The sequence below is a fragment of the Leptidea sinapis genome, chromosome 1 (assembly GCF_905404315.1).
Source record: "Leptidea sinapis chromosome 1, ilLepSina1.1, whole genome shotgun sequence".
In the NCBI taxonomy this organism is placed as follows: Eukaryota; Metazoa; Arthropoda; class Insecta; order Lepidoptera; family Pieridae; genus Leptidea; species Leptidea sinapis.
The window spans coordinates 12341537-12358692 of record NC_066265.1 but is presented as its reverse complement, the minus strand read 5'-3'; the positions used below and the strand labels follow the sequence as shown (position 1 = coordinate 12358692).

The following is a 17156-nucleotide window of genomic DNA, read 5'->3' as shown; positions in this document are numbered from 1 at the left end:
GTAAACCAGTTCTTGGAAAACATATCTAAATGGTTGAATGTTGAATAATTTTGTCACCTAAAGAGGCAAGAAAAAATGTATTGAATTTTCCATTAAACTTGTTCTCTATTTCGTTTCTTGGAATAGTATGAGATGAAAAACTTCAAGGCGGTGCAGATATTGAGGCATTGTCAAATAAACTCAGTGCTGCTTCTTTTGCTATCATAAAGATTAGAAATCTTACAGATACTAATACAGCGAGACTGATGTATTTCAGTTATTTCCGTAGCACCATGTCATAAGGAATTCTGCTATGAGGGAAAGCAGCTGATATCGAAACAATATCTATTATCTAAATCTAAGACCCTCCCAAAAATCACTTTAACACATATATATTCTTACAATAGCATGCCAATTCATTTATAATTATATATGGATAGTTTATAATAGAAGGCATGAATACATTCAAAATAAAGATATACATACATACTATTAACACAAGAAATAAAAATAATATCACTATTCTAAAAAAGAGACTCTGTATAATACAATACTCATTTGTTTATCAGCTCAGTGTAATACAGCTCTTTCCAAATAATATTACATGATAATTAATCCATCTATATTAAAAATATATAAAGAATCGCCTTATTCATAAAATCCACTATACGATTAGAATATATAATATATTAAAAATAATAATTCTTCATATTAAGTTTGTATTGTATGTTTGAATGTAACAAGAATAATGAATATATGTATATATTATTTTGGTTCATATAAAATTCATTGTAATTGAAGTAAATAGAATCGTTTTGTGGACTTGCTTTGTGAGCATTGTTTTTGTAATTTTGTATTTATCACGTGTATGCTATATAACACGCTTCGTCATGCTCACTAAAATAGCATTGCTTCCGGCGACTTACTCTCAAATATTTTGTGCGAAGGGAACGATGGCTGATCCATGTGTCAACTCGTGAACGGGTGTTACTTGTTGTGCCAGGCGATATCACTGACTGTGTCTTCTACTGCATTTATCACGAGGAATGATCCGAAGAGCTGTTTGGCCATATTTCCGCACCTGACGAAGTCCTCCATGTCTTGGCGTACAAAGAAAACGTCAAGGAGACGTCACTTTTATGTGTGTCTTCTAATGAGTTGCAGCGTTCCGAAATACTGTTTAATCTGAATCTTGCCTTGGAATCCTTACTACCCGGATGTGTAACGCTTTTTCAAAATGGAGTTTCTAAGGAATTATCTTCCGCTTACAACTAAATAATGCAGTAAGTTCCTACGTTGGGATATTGCCGGCAACGCTCGTGTGACTTGACTGAATCCGATGACATTTCTGTCCTTATAATTTATCGACGGTAACTCATCTTATCCGTACACACTGTCTGTCAATGGGAGGACGTATAGCTTACCAGGGATAGAAGTTTGTACTGAAATTGCAATTCACGCGTGCCAATATTATCCATAACTGTCAGTAATATTGGCTGTTTCTGTAATGTATTTGTCAAACTCACGGGAGTAGGGATTACATGTGCAAAACCCTTATTGTTTATGTTGAATATTTAGTTAGGGTTGTTGCACTGTCGGACTTAACTTACTTCAAGTGGCAGTTGAGTGGAATCTGATGAAGACAATAAACAATATTACGAGGAGCGTGTAATTTACACAGAAAATATGACGATTACGAGTTCATATTCTTCAACGATTTGCTCATGGAGATATCTCCATGAGCAAATGGTCATGGATATACAGGGTGTCCCAAAGTTATGGGACATGAAGGGAAAGTACCTTAAATATCGAAGATAGGCTATTTTACTGAAAGAAGACTTTATGTTATTTTTAAAAGTTGGTAGTTCTGCATTCAAAGATTTTCTAAAAATTACTTGCCTCGTCTGGGAATCGAACCGACTGAAATGTAAAAAACAAAACACCCCATCTTTTATAATGCCAATCGAAAGAATGGCCAAAAACAAATAACTCTTCTTAAGTAACATAGTATTTTAAAAGAAAGGAACAACGTAAAATGAATGTTTTCCTACTTGGATTGGTACGAATTGACCGATTAGATGGCCGGCCAGATCCCCACTCCTTACACCATTAGATTTCTTCTTTTGGGGATACGTGAAAGATATGCTATACAAAAAATGATACGAGAACGTGGGCGTGTTACAAACAGAATTGTGCCATATCATATCGAGTATTCACCATAAAATGATAAGAAAATCAACAGGCAGCGGACTCATTAAAAGAATGAATGAATGAACTCATTCAAGATTTTTTTTAGGAATTTCTGATGGAATGACGCTGGTGGTTTGGGCACGGGTAAGGGCGCAGGTGTGGGACGCGACTTGCATCGACACTCTGGCTCCTTCTCATGTCCAAGTTACGTCGTTGTCGTTGATGCTGGGGCTGCTGCTTCGACTGCCGAAGACGGCAAGCGTCGCAAATATATTGGCCTCAGTGAGTCATACATCTTTGTGCCGTTTGTTGTCAAGACAGTTGGCCCGTGGGGCCCAGAGGCTCGGAGAATGTTCAAAATACTATCTTCGCGCCTCAATAAGGCTACTGGAAACTCAAGCGCTGGCAGCTTTCTCGATCAACGGATCAGCCTTGCTATCCAACGCGGAATTGCTGCCAGTATTCTTGGTACGCTTCCACGTAACGATAGTTCTAGTTTTATGTAGACATAGTATTGTAAATATCGTTATAAGATTTGTTTTAAGTTTTGTTAAAGTGCTCAATAATAATTATTTTTCTGCTCAATGTGAAGGCAGTATTTATGGTAATGTAACCTTGCTGTTTAATTCACATAGTTACTCCAAAAATTATTGTCAACAATGCAAAAAGTATCCGACAAATTAACGCGAAATGTCATGTAAACTTTCCGTTGTCATCACATCTGTATTTATTTAATATTAAAACATCAAAACAAATAAATAAATTTGGAGTGTCTGTTTGTAATATTGAAATGACTGTTTTTACTAAGTGTATATGAATATATACACCGTACATACACCAAAATAACTGTTTGTTCCGGCTAATCTCTGAAATGCTGGACTGATTTTGACGCATTTTTTATTGACAGGTAGCTGATGTAATGAGGAGTAACTTTGGCTCCGTTTGTTTTAGAAAAATTCTTTAACTAAAAAAAAGTAATAATCCAATGTCAAAGAAACGGTTTAACTCTAAAAATAATTTATATGGCAAAATAACGTTTGCCGGGTCAGATTGTATAAAATAAGTTGTATTATTATATTTTGCATGCTTGTAAAAAAACCTTGAGATATAACGGCCGTTCCCAATATTCAGTCTATCTCTTATTTGAGATAAAATTCATAACTTTCGTTGACTTTTCTGTCCCAATAAACTTATCGACAGTAACTATATATATATATATATCTAATATATAAAATTCTCGTGTCATGGTGTTAAACATTGTATTCCTCCGAAACGGCTTGACCGATTGAAATGAAATTTTGAGTGCATATTGGGTAGGTCTGAGAATCGGACTATTTTTCGTCCCCCTAAATGTTAAGGGTGGTCCACACGATTTTTTATTTTATTTGTTTGATTATGAGTCAGCATTAAGAAATACAACAACTTCAAATTTTCACCCATCTACGATCCACAGTTACTTTTGTATCGCGATTTTAATATCGGCAATACAACGTTTGCTGGGTCAGCTAGTATATATATATATATATATTTATACATAAGCTATACCGATATATATATATATATATATATCGGTAAAGCTTACCAGCGATAGAAGTTTGTATGGAAATTGCAATTCACGCGTCTCAATATAAGGCCATAAGAACGACTTATCGGGTATATTGGGACAGCTTCAGATTATTGACAGCTAATTACTGACAGAAGAAGGTATTAATTTATCTCTATGTGTAGATAGTATATTGGGCTTATGGCTGCTGAGTTTAATATTGAGATGACGAATTTCTCCGTAAATTCCCTCCGTTATTTTGCGTAAGCTCGAACGCATGGGAGGTCTCAGACAGAGAGCTTTTCTACAGTCAACTGGCGATAAGAATCACTTACCGGTAATATTGGGATAGCTTCAGATGACAGATAGCTAATTACTGACCGTAGAATGTAGTAATGTAATATATTGGAAACGGCCGTTAATTGTCATCAATAAACTCGATTAACATTGCCAAAAAATCAATCTACCTTCATTCACAGAATTAATTCAACTAAATTTAAGTTCTTCGTGATAGTCAAATATTTTAAATTTTACAGATAATTGTTATAATTATGATTAAAATAATGTACAAACCATTTAGCTTGTAAATAACTCCATAACATTGCTGGATGGTTATTATAAGCAGAATAAATAATGTCGCCATAGTCACAGTCAGAAATAAAATATTATACACATAAAATATATAAACACTACTCAACACACTTGGAGTTTTGTCGGAAATGGGGAGATGCAGACTTTTCCGTGCATTTATGAAGTTAAAATTTATGAAGGACACATCTTTTTGTGAGGTGTTAACAAAGTATTCAAATCTTTATTGATTATATACCTACATCCTTACTATATATATGAATATTTAATCAGTTTATTTTGTATTCTTAACCGTCCGAATTTGAGTACATAAATAAAAAAGGATTGTGTGGATTTATCAAACCATGGTAAAAGTGAAACTTTTTTTCACATTATAGACATTTAACTAAAATTATTTGGAATAATATTCCATTATGGTTATAAAAATCGCTTTATTAATCTTAATTTTATACTTTGAAAATTGGAATGATAATGGGAAATAATTAAAGTAGACTAAGTCTCCAACAGATATTTTTATTGAACTCTGTGTCTTAGTTGGATAACCCTGGTTAAAAATTTTGAATAAAAGTTGCACTTTGATAAATAACAACATTTACATTAAACACTGACAAAACAAACAAAATAGCGTGGAGCACTGGCACAAATGAGTAAATAGTCTATACACTACACGGTCAGCTGCTGCGAACTAGGCGCCGCCCGACCGTCACGCGACTTGCAACACACAGACGAAAAGGTTTGAGACGATGTTATAAAAAGTTTCACTTTAAAATATATAAATTCTATCCTAAAATATGCCATACTAAAACATAACAAATATAAAATGAATAATTAGGCTACAACCACAACGGCGCATATTTCTGCCATGAAGCAGTAATGTTTATTATTACAGCATTACTGTGTTTCGGTCTGAAAGGCGCCGTAGCTAGTGAAATTACTAGGCAAATGAAACTTAAGATGTTAAGTCTCATTTGCCTCAAGGTGACTAGCGCAATTGTAGTGCCGCTCAGAATTTTTCGGTTATTCAGAAATCCTGAGCGGCACTGCATTGCAATGGGCAGGGTTTATCAGTTGAGCGTAAAGGCAATAAAAGAAAAATAAAAAAACTTTGAAAACTTCTCGTTATAAGTGATAGTAGTAGATAATAGATCTTAACGCATAGGGTTCGACCCGTTCACAGAGTACCCACGAATTCTACTACAAGGATCAAACTGAAAGTTCTTAAAAAATCAAACTGAAACTGTCAAGTTATTCGTTTTTTCTATATGTTTTTAAAATATTGTCCATTTACATGCAGAAAGGAACTTTGCCCACGCACCCTTAGGGGTCCCTTCGATGGCCTTATAAAGAACAATCACAGCTGCCTCGACGCCCATATTACCACGAAGTTTTCTTTTATTTTCGGAAATAAAAAAGTCGTCGGGTACCTTTTTTCTCACGCTTCGACCTTCATCATTTTAGCTGGCAACCTCAGAAGAAAACATCTTCTGAGCAGATTGTCTTTTGGTTTCAATCAAGGTGATGGGAGACAACTGGATCGACGATGATTCGAGCCGCTCTTCGTAGTTTGAGGTCAAATGGAAGAAGCTGACTAGGGAACGCCCGTCCAGAGATGGGAACAGATACTCCATTTGAAATGAAGTAAGTACTACTATCCTTACTCAGTAAATCAAGCTTTCTAGAAGCCAATTCGGCCTTCTCGTTCAAGTGACCACGAAACTGAACGATGCTGGATATATTGACGCCGAGGATACCTATCTTAGCTGTGGCAGTTAGAGGAGTGATCTCAAATCGAGCGTATACGACACAAGGAGACATCTTGGCGGTGTAACAAAACGTTTAAACAATATACACATATGATTCAATCAGCTTGTCTTTTTCAATTATAATTAATAGCATGGTATTCTTTTTTAATGTGGCATATTTTCCAAAAGACAATATGCTATCTATCACAGATTAATTCAATCAATGTGAACTTAGAAAGACATATTGTCGTAATGCCTCGTATTGTAAATAATTAAATTATTGATGAAAACCTAGCATGATTGCATTGTTTTATTTCTTTTATCATTTAAATAAATTCGTTAAATAATTCTTGTTTTAAAACAAGAAACGTTTTTTATAAAACAGATTTATAACAAGCAAGAAGTAAGATAATTCCCGTGAGTAATTAAGAAATCATTATTATATTTTTATATACTTTTTTTTTATAATATATTAATATGCTAACCTTAAAGCCAGACCTAGTGACCATAATATCATCAAAAAGAGTGTTGTAATGAAAAAGGATTGTAATTTGAATCTGCTAAGTCATATTTATAAGTTATATTTATTCGTTTTTATGTCTTTTAAAATATTTTCACTGTTGTTCATTTCATTTAAAGCATAAGTTGTGAGTTGTGACGTATTAATAAGTGTTATTAGCATTAGCTGATAACCTTTGTAGTTTTTTTAGATGCTAAGTTGACCTAGTTTTATATCGGTATATGTAATATGATAAATAAAAAAATTAAAAAAATTGTACTGAATTTCATTACAACACTCCTTTGTATGATGTATGGGTTTGGGTGTTTTAATGTTGGTAATAAGCTAACTGTTTTAGAATCTTTAATAGAGGATTTGAAGCATGGGTGTAGATAAAATAAAATAAGAAAAATTTGTGATATGATGAATAATTATAATAAAAGTTTTATGGCAGTGACGATCTGCAGGAGTTTTTTCTGCCTTAAATAATTTATACGTCTAGATAGAGCCTTTTGCTGTCTTACACTCACCAGAGACTTTGTTTTAGTGTGCGTGTGTAGCTGAAAATAGAGGCTAACAGTTGGCCCCTATTTTTTTTTCGATGTTTAACAGCTGTCACTGTTTATGTAGCCGTATTCAAACAAATTCATTTAATAGTTTAACGATATAATTTTACTGTTTATTTCTCCTCACAAAAGATCTTAATTTAATACAAAACATAAGTGTCACATTTTTTAACAGCTGGTAGACCTTACTCCTAGATATCAGGATCAGGTTGTGAAAAATATTACACAAGTGTACAGCTAGAAAGTCACCGACATAGCCCAAATTATTGCGAAACTGAAGTGGCAGTGGGCAGGGCACAAAGTTCGACGGACAGATGGCCGTTGGGGCAGTAAATTCCTCGAATGCCGATGCGTACCGGAAGACGCAGTGTTGGTAGGCCCCCCACAAGATGGACAATCACAATTAAATCACAACTACAACTTGCAACGTTAGCAACGACAGCATAGAAGTCTTAGAATATTGACAAAATAGAAATAGTCCCCGTGCGTGCCCCTTTTAGATAGCACTAGTTTTGACAGGAGTAGTCTTAGGTCAACACCAAGAGAGGTAATATTAATTGGACAACTCCAATTAATATTACCTCTCACGTTACTAAATTGTATGTACATTATGTCACATACTCAACAGATGATTGGAAATGTAAATGAATTAAACATAATAATGAAAATCATGTAATGATAATTATTTATTTCGGAATACGTTGGATGAGGGCAGCGCAGGACCAATCGTCGTGGAGGTCTATGGGAGAGGCCTTTGTCCAGGCATTAAAATAACAATACATTATTTATAAGCAAAATGTGTGTGTGCGTGTTGTTGTGTGTGAGAGAGAATGTGTGTGTGTATGATACTCTCGGTTACTATCAGTGTATGATGTTTTCAGTGGACTAATAATAATAAGTAGTAAAATGTGAATTAGTTAAAAGGCTCCTGTTTCCATTAATTGAATTCTGGTATTGAACACTAACTTGTTGAGTTCATTAAAAATATTTATCGTCAAAAATATGATTTTTAAAATATTTTGTATGCTGTCCGTACAAAACATGTTGTAAAACACATAAATTACTACCCTGGGCGAATAAAGAACAAAAAGTGGGGCAAAACAAGAATAAAATAATAAATTATTCATTAATCTTATTTTCGAGACGAAACAGGAATAAAATCTGGGGCGAAACTTTGCGGGGGCGAAACAGGAACAAATCTCCAATTTTTGTGACCGTAATGTGACAGAACTTTGTTTACCTTATTGTAAAAATTTAAATGCAAGTATTGTAAAAAGATATTTATTTTCTCAAAATTGATTCCTTTCGATTTCTTTTTGATATCATTTCTAATACTGCTACTGCTTTGGTAACAAATGGCGCTCTGAGAGAATAACTAGCACTCTACTCGCAGGTCCGGCCACATATGGAGTATAGCTGTCATCTCTGGTACGGCGCACCCCAGTATCAGCTCGATCTGTTTGACAGCGTGCAATGCAGAGCAGCTCGCATTGTCGGGGACCCAGTGCTCTGTGAACGGCTGTATCGCTTGGCGTTGCCTATAGACATCGCTTCATTGTGCGTCCTCTACCGCATTTATAACGGGGAGTGTTCCGAAGAGCACTTGAAGCAGAAGTTTCACCTGATTCCTGCCGCCAAATTCCACTTTCGCACGACACGCCACAAATTAGGATATCATCATCCCCACCATCTGGATGTGTGGCGATCCTCCACGGTGCGCCTTGCAAGGAGCCTTCCACGTACTGCAAAGCTGTGGAATGAGTTTCCTTGTAAGGTGTTTCCGGGACGATACGACATGGGTACCTTTCCTAAAGGTCGGCAACGCTCCTGAGGTGTTGTAAGAGAATGTGGGCGGCGGTAATCACTTAACACCAGGTGACCCGTTCATTTAACACTCGTTTGTCCTCCTTTTTCCGTAACAAAAATTATAATGTAATATAAAATATTTATTCGCAGACTCTATATTTTCTTCGTTTTGTGTTAGTTTTTTTAACACTATATGCACGATATAAAACCGACGCACCGTTGTGTTGCAAGAAGAGTTGAAAGGAGATTAGCAGTCAGTCTGAACTTAGTTAAAGCACAGTAGCCATAATATGTGCCAGTATGGAAACTATGCCTTGTTGATAAAATACTTACCCACATGTGCGTACAGTCCATTGAGGCAATAGGGTTGTCTGGTTATTTTTCCTAATTGACTTTAAAAATGAGGAGCTTCTCAATTCGACTGTTTTTTTAGAACGAAGTTCCATATGAGGCCATGCGGAGCGTAAAAAAGTTAAAAGCGAAGGTTTTTATGTATAGTGTATCTATGATGACTATACAGTGTCTATTGTAATATTATAAGTCAAAGTCAAAGTCAAAAAAATCTTTATTTACTGTAAAACTTTATAAGTTATTTAGTGCAAGTCAGGATGAAGTACAAAAGTTACAAAAGCATTCAAATGAGTATAACAATATTCATTAACAAAATTTAGAACATTAATTCCAACTATCTTTATCATTAAAATAATCTTTCACGCTATAATAGGCCTTAGATGTTAATTTATTTTTTACGATACATTTAAATTTTTTAGTAGGTAACATTTTAATTTCATTTGGGAGTTTATTATAAAATACAACACAATCCACATTAAAAGATCTAGCAATTTTACGGACCCTAGTAGGTGGAATTGCGAGTTTATGTTTGTTTCGAGTATTGACACTATTCTATTTAAATTGGCTAATATTTTTATGGGCGTATAGGAGGTTCTCGTATATGTACTGGCAGTGTACTGTCATAATATTTATTTCACTAAACTTTTCTCTCAATGAATCCCTTGAACGCATTTTATAGACTGCTCGAATTGCTCTTTTCTGCAGCACAAATATGTTTTCAATATCTGCAGCCGTACCCCACAATATAATTCCGTAAGACATGACACTATGAAAGTAGCTGAAATATACAAGTCTAGCCGTTTCAACATCTGTCAGCTGCCTAATTTTTTTTATCGCAAATACTGCAGAGCTAAGTCGATTACATAAGTTTTTTATGTGAGCACCCCATTGTAGCTTAAAGTCTAATGTAAATGGAATGTTGTCGTTTCTACTACATCGAGTTTTTCATTATTAATTTTTATAGGTGTTGGTTGGTGCTTTATATTTGGAAGTGTAAATCTTACACATTTTGTTTTCCTTTCGTTTAAAAGTAAGTTATTAACATTAAACCAATTTACTACTTCAGCAATGTCGTCGTCAACCTGACAGAAAGATTTTTGCTGGCGTTTTATTTTATAGTCTACATGATGACTGTTATGTAATATTTTTAAACAACATTTTATTTAACGTTTATCTTGAAAATATTTTACTTTCATTTTCGTTGAAATATTGTCGGGAAGCTTTGAAATATGTGTTTTTAAAATCTTTGTCCTTTGAAGTTTCACTTCTACACTACACAGTCTTCTCTGCAGTCATCATACGGACATGTCTAGACGGGGCAATTATCGTATTCGTGAATGTCAATTGAGGACAATTAACATATATTTTGAGATCCAAGATGGCGGATGTGACTTTTACAATAAAATCAAAATTGGTAGCATTTTCGAGATTTTTGGGAGTGCCAATTACAAATATGACACCCACTCCAAGATCCAAGATGGCGGATGTGACAATTTCAATAAAATCAATGTGGGCATCATTTTCGAAATTTTCGGGAGTGTCAATTACAAATTTGACACCCACTCCAAGATCCAAGATGGAGGATGTGACAATTTCAATATAATCAATTTGGGTGTCATTTTCGAGATTTTCGGGAGTGTCGGTGAACACACAATTTATTTCAAAAGTCTAGCATTATCGGTTTCAAGACCCTCGAGATTCATGAAATCAACACCCATGATAAATAAAAATAAAAATATGATAATTTCGAATTTCATTTAGCTCCAACTTGGATTTACATTTTGACAGCACTATCAGTTTCACCCTCAAAAACCATGAAACCGACACCCGTGATGAAAAAGTTGATAATTTTGTGCAACTGATATCTTGAATTTTCATTTTGACAGCAATTTGTGTGTATGTCGGGTAGGTCTGAGAATCGGCCAGCATCTAATTTTCATAACCCTAAATGATTAAAATCGGACATTTCAATTAAAGACATAACGAAATTAAAAATGTAAAACTAAGGAAAATAATGCAACAATAAAATAATAAAAAAGTAAAATTAAACTTTTATGTTAGCAAAAAAAAAACTATAGTCCCACTTAGTAGACTTTCCACTAGCACGAGATCGGTATCTAATCGAGTGAATAAAATATAACGGGCCTTACAAATACAATTGTCATAAAGTTTTTCCTGAGCTTAAACTAAGAATATGCAAAATGTTTACAAATAGACATTTTGCGATTGGTTTATTCGGACGTATTAAAACGTTTCCCGCGTTTATTTGCAAGGCTGTTTGACATTCGGAGAACTTCAGAATTTTCATTTTATTGACAGTGTTGTCAGGGATATAGTCAACTTTTTGCATATTCTTAGTTGATTCTATGGTATAACTTTATACAAAGTTTATTTGTAAGGCCGAAGAAGTTTACTAAGCGTCATCTTCTATCAATAACATAACCCAAGTACAGCACGCTAGAAACGCGTGCCGGAAGTAAAAATATTATTTGGTTCAGTCCCTCATTTACTCATCACTGTCGCCAATTACTGATGTATGGTAGTTTCATTCCTAGTATGGAGGTATAATATATCATTGATACATAAGAATCTATCCCTTTTCTGCGTCAATACGTTAATATCGATATCCACCCTGTGCTGCTTCAAGTTGTATATTTCAGAGAAACTAATACTTTATAAATGATAGCGCTCATTCAATCATTTCAACCGGAAGACTACCACCGCAAAGAAAACCACCGGAAAAAGGCAGGATGCCTTTGATCAAAGATCGCCATGATGATCGGTTCTGCGCTGCCCTCATCCAACCTATTCCGGCGATCTTGACCAGATCGTCGGTCCATCTTGTTACCACCAACCAACACTACGTCTTCCAGTACGCGGCCATTCGAGGACTTTGGCACCAACGGCCATCTGTCCGTCAAGCTATGTGCCCTGCCCACTGCCACTTCAGTTTCACAACTGCTATCTGGGCTTTGTCATTTCTGATTCGATCTCGTAGGGAATCTCCGACCATAGTCCTCTCCATTGCCCCCTTGAGCGAGCATGAGCTTCCTCATCAGGCTCATAGTTAGCGACAACGTGCATACCGTAAGTCATCACTGGCAACACACACTGGTTTAAAACCTTCGTCTACAGACGCTATGGTATTTTACGAACTTATTATTGTATTTTATGAACGAGCTTTTACGGAAGGGTGACATCCGAGTCTTTTTTTAATTATGACAGTAAAATCAGGACCATGATCATCACGACGCATCCTTACTCAAATAATTAATACCAGCTCTAAAGGTTGTTGCATTTAATATCCGATTATTTATATTTATACACTTTATTCTTAATTACTTTTTATTAAATATTTGGTATTTAAAACGCTTTTATGTATCACAATTCATATATTGATAGAGTACCTTACAAACTAATTTGCTTTGTTTATTACAGCCATTTAGTTTCGGCCGTTGAGTTTCTTGTATGTTCTTCTCTCGAGCTCTACTTTTTTTGAACATTATGGTAGATTCAGTAATATAAACGAAATATTTATAGTGTAGATTCAAAAGTGCTTAATTTAAGCCTAATTGAATAAAGTTTATTTGACGTTGACTTTGAAGGGCTCCGTAGCTACTCAAATGACTGGGCAAATGAGACTTAATATCTTATGTCTCAGGGTGACGAGCGTAGTTGTAGTGTCACTCAGAATTTTTGGGTTTTACAAGAATCCTGAATGGCACTGCAGGGCGTATTAATTATCATCAGCTGAACGTCCTGCTGGTCTCGCCCCATATTTTCATAGAAAAATAAGCAACATTTCAAGCAATTTTGCTAATATGCAATTTGTTTCGGCCATTTTGTTTTCCTTACACAGTTTTGAAGGACTCCCTAAGCCTTAGTGGAGGCCCTCCATCGACGTTCAAAGGAACGTTGATTTGAAGTTGGCGAACACGAGTAGATACGTCACTTAACATTGACGTTTGTGTGCAAATTTCACAGACACTTTTTTTAAAACCTACGAAGATCGCTTGAGACGCAAATGCGTGGGCTGTGATAAAATGTAAGTAATTTTGGTGTATTAATGTGGGTTTCGTGCTAGTTTTATTCGAATAACAGTGCTTCAGTCCAAAAAGACGACGTATTTTGTACAATTCACAGAGCACTGGGTCCCCGACAATTCGAGCTGCTCTGCGTTGCACGCGGTCAAATGGATCGAGCTGATACTGGGGTACGCCAGACCAGAGATGACAGCAATACTCCATGTGTGGCCGGACCTGCGCTTTGTACAGCGCTAGAATGTGGGCCGGCTTGAAGTATTGCCGTGCTCTATTAATGACGCCCAGTTTCTTTGAAGCCAATTTGGCTTTGCCCTCTAGATTTCGAGATACAGTATTCCGATACTAGGCGAGGCTTTAAGGGAAGTGTTGTCGAAGAGCGGTGATATGACAAATGGGGTTTTTTAGTGGTAAAAGCGCAAACTTGAGTCTTCCGGGGGTTAAATTGGACAAAGTTCAATTTACCCCATTCCGCGACCTTCTCAAGAGAGGACTCGATAGAAGACACAAGTTTCTCCCGGCACTGATCGACGATTTCCCGAGAGAAACCTGCATGGCCCGTGTATACGGCATCACCAGTGCTGTCGTCTGCATAGTAATGAATGTTGGAGGTGTCCAAAATATCATTGATATGCAGAAGAAACACCGTAGGACATAGCACACAGCCTTGGGGCACTCTAGCCTTCACGGACTTCGGGTTCGAGCAATGTCCGTCGACAACGATCTGTATGCTACGCCCAGTGAGGAAGCTGGAGGTCCACTTGCACAAGCTCTCGGGAAGCCCAAATGATGGGAGTTTTGAGAGGAGCGCCTTGTGCCATACACGATCAAAGGCCTTCGCTATATCCAGGCTAACTGCCAGACCCTTGCTTTCAATAGCCGCCGCCCATCTATGTGTTAGATACCTATACCAGAAGATCACCTGCCGACCGACCATGTCGAAAGCCGTATTGTCGGTCGTTGATCAACTGGTGACCCTCTAGGTATACCAAGAGCTGACGGCTAATTATGCTCTCCATGACTTTGGAGAGCAGGGAGGTAATAGCAATAGGCCTGTAGTTTGGCGGATCCGAACTGTCTTCTTTTTTTTGGATCGGACAAGGGCTGACTTCCATGAGTCAGGGACTACGCCTTTGGAATAAGAGTGCTGGCGTGTAAACGCGTTAGCACCGGCGTCAACTCAGGGGCACGCGTTCTAAGCACGATTACCTACCTGGTGATCACCTGGAGTTGTACTCTGGACCCCGAAACGTGAAGAAAGCTGTGCAGAACCTATTACCTTACATCATGTAAGTGCCTCCATTCTTTTTTGCTGAAGATTTATTTTCAGGGATTTGCTAGGAATGACGAAACGGCCGATACTGAAATAGGAACAACAACTCGGAAATTTGCAAAATACGGACATCCTCAACTCGTGATACCCGCCCGGTTAAGAGCCTGGAATTTATCTGGAGCTCAGTATGCCCACCATAAGTGGCGCGTACACAATTATTATGGTGGAGCTGGTGAAGTGTTGAATAAGCATTTAGGTTAGCTTAGAGGAATACCCGTGGGACGAAAATCGCCAGAAGCGGTCATTCTATACCAACAGCTTGGAGTCACGTAAAGTACAAAAAGGCACAAATAAAATTTGGAAACCTGTTATTACTTTTTAATCTACTTTTATACAACTTCAGATATATATAGTTTGGGCTTGTAGTCTTCAGATCATCTCACTCTTCTTTTGATATCAGCTTCATGGCCCTATTTCTGGATCTCATTGTGTCTACAAGTCCCGAAAACGGCGCTTCAACCAGTAGCCATAGGATGCTTCCCATGATATAAGAGATAAAAATATTGGCCAATGTAACCTGTGCCTGAAAAAATAATTGATTATTACATTTAATGAGGAGATGAACACGTGAATATGACTTGATAGTCACAGTTATCAAAGCTGTTTCCATATACAGGGTGTCCCGTAATCAGTGGACCAACGGGATACCCGTGATAGGGGTGGTCATCATCTCTCGAAAACACCAAATTTTACTGTTCTAGGGCCAGTAGTTCAAAAGATATGATTTTTTAAGCATTATTTTGAAAATTCTACCCTTATCAACACAAAAGTTGAAAAAAAATATTTTTTATTTTTATTTTGCCCTGTTTCTTAACTTAAGGTGGCTGAGGAAACATGTGTCTTCACAATTAAATCCATTTTTGTGAATAAATATTGCCAAATTAAAAATTAAAAACCAAAACATGCGCAAATATCAAATAACTAAATTTGCAACGTGATGTTTGAAGCAAGCTAGTGCAAAAAAAATGTATGACAGCCTTGCGGACCATTATTTAAAAAACATCTGCAGTTCATACTGATTCCAAAAAGGTATAACAATATTACATTTTACAAAAAAAATAACTTAATAACCAATTTTAGACTCCAATTGCGAGAAACATTTAAGCGCTATCTATTCTGAGAATTATTTTGTTATCGAGAGAGAGATAACACAATATGCTATCTCTTTCTCGCTCAGGTACCTTTTTCGTTTACGGGGTCCTATTGGCCGACGCCTATGATCCCCACACCCTAATTTTTCAAATTATTCTTAGTTTCATCAGAGACTTGCTCATAGCTCGTAGCTGCACACGTGTTTTTTACTTCGCTACCATTACGACTCTTTTTTTTGGTGACTGACGCTTGAATTGGACCTTGTTTGTCTTTGTGATTTGGATACTGTTTGCCCGGATTTTATAAAATGCCTAATACCTATACTCCTCGTGAATATGCTGAGATGTATTTTATTTACGGTCTGTGTAATGCAAACGCTCGGCAAGCAGCCCGTACGTATCGTGAGCGCTATCCTAATCGCGACCGCTATCCGGATCATCGAATTTTTCTCCGTGTAAATAACGCGTATTTAGAAGGCAGAATTCCCGGAGCTGCAAACAACGTGGGAAGACCTAGAAGAGTCGATGAACTTCAAATACTGGCCGAAGTGACAGAAGAACCTTCTACGAGTGTTCGTCGTATTTCAAGACGTACTGGTATAGCAAAAACAACAGTACATCGCATTTTAAAAAGAAACAGTTTATACCCTTATCATATTCAACGAGTGCAGGCACTATTACCTGCTGATTATCAACGGAGGATAGATTTTTGTGCAGAGATGCTTCGCCGATGCCGACAAGATCCACTATTTTTCAATTCAATATTATGGAGCGATGAATCGTGTTTTAAAAGAGTTGGAGTGTTTAACATTCATAATTTACATGAATGGGCTGTTGTGAATCCACGTATTGTACGAGAAGATAGATTCCAGCACCAGTTTGGAGTCAATTTGTGGGCTGGAATCTTAGATGGTAAACTTATTGGTCCATTTGAGCTCCCACCGAGGCTTAATGGTGCTCGGTACTTGCAATTTTTAAGAAATGACTTAAGTAATTTATTAGCAAATGTACCACAGGAGGTATGTGAGAGGATGTGGTTACAGCATGATGGCGCACCCGCTCATTATTGCAGACAAGTGAGGGAATATTTAAACGAGTCTTACCCAAGTAGGTGGATTGGACGAGGAGGTACAATCCCATGGCCAGCTCGATCACCTGATCTTAATCCATTGGATTATTTTTTATGGGGATATTTTAAAGAATCCGTATATGAAACCGTTAACGATAACGAAAGACAGCTAAGACAAAAACTGAATGTGGTGAGTGAAAAAGTCAAAAATAATGAAAGGGCGTTAAAAAGTTTAAAAAGAAATTTTATAAGAAGATGCCGGCTATGCCTTAGAGTAAGAGGAAGACATTTCGAACATTTATTATAAGAAATAAATAAAAAAATTCTAACTATTTACTTTTGTTTTATTGTAAATTCCG

The 17156-nt window shown here is 36.5% G+C and overlaps 1 protein-coding gene across 2 annotated transcripts in view; it reads right to left on the bottom strand.

The window, feature by feature from the left end:
* The window catches only part of LOC126966636 (nose resistant to fluoxetine protein 6-like), a 77246-nt gene that overhangs the window by 34043 nt on the left and 26047 nt on the right, over positions 1-17156 (bottom strand). The window contains exon 1 of one of the 2 annotated variants that reach the window (XM_050810800.1): positions 4286-4445. The exons of the other annotated variant lie outside the window; for it this stretch is intronic. Within the exon in view, the coding sequence (XP_050666757.1) occupies positions 4286-4355 (70 nt within the window). The 5' untranslated portion in view covers positions 4356-4445. Of the gene's footprint in view, positions 1-4285; positions 4446-17156 lie in introns of those variants that run through there. 2 annotated transcript variants of the gene reach the window in all.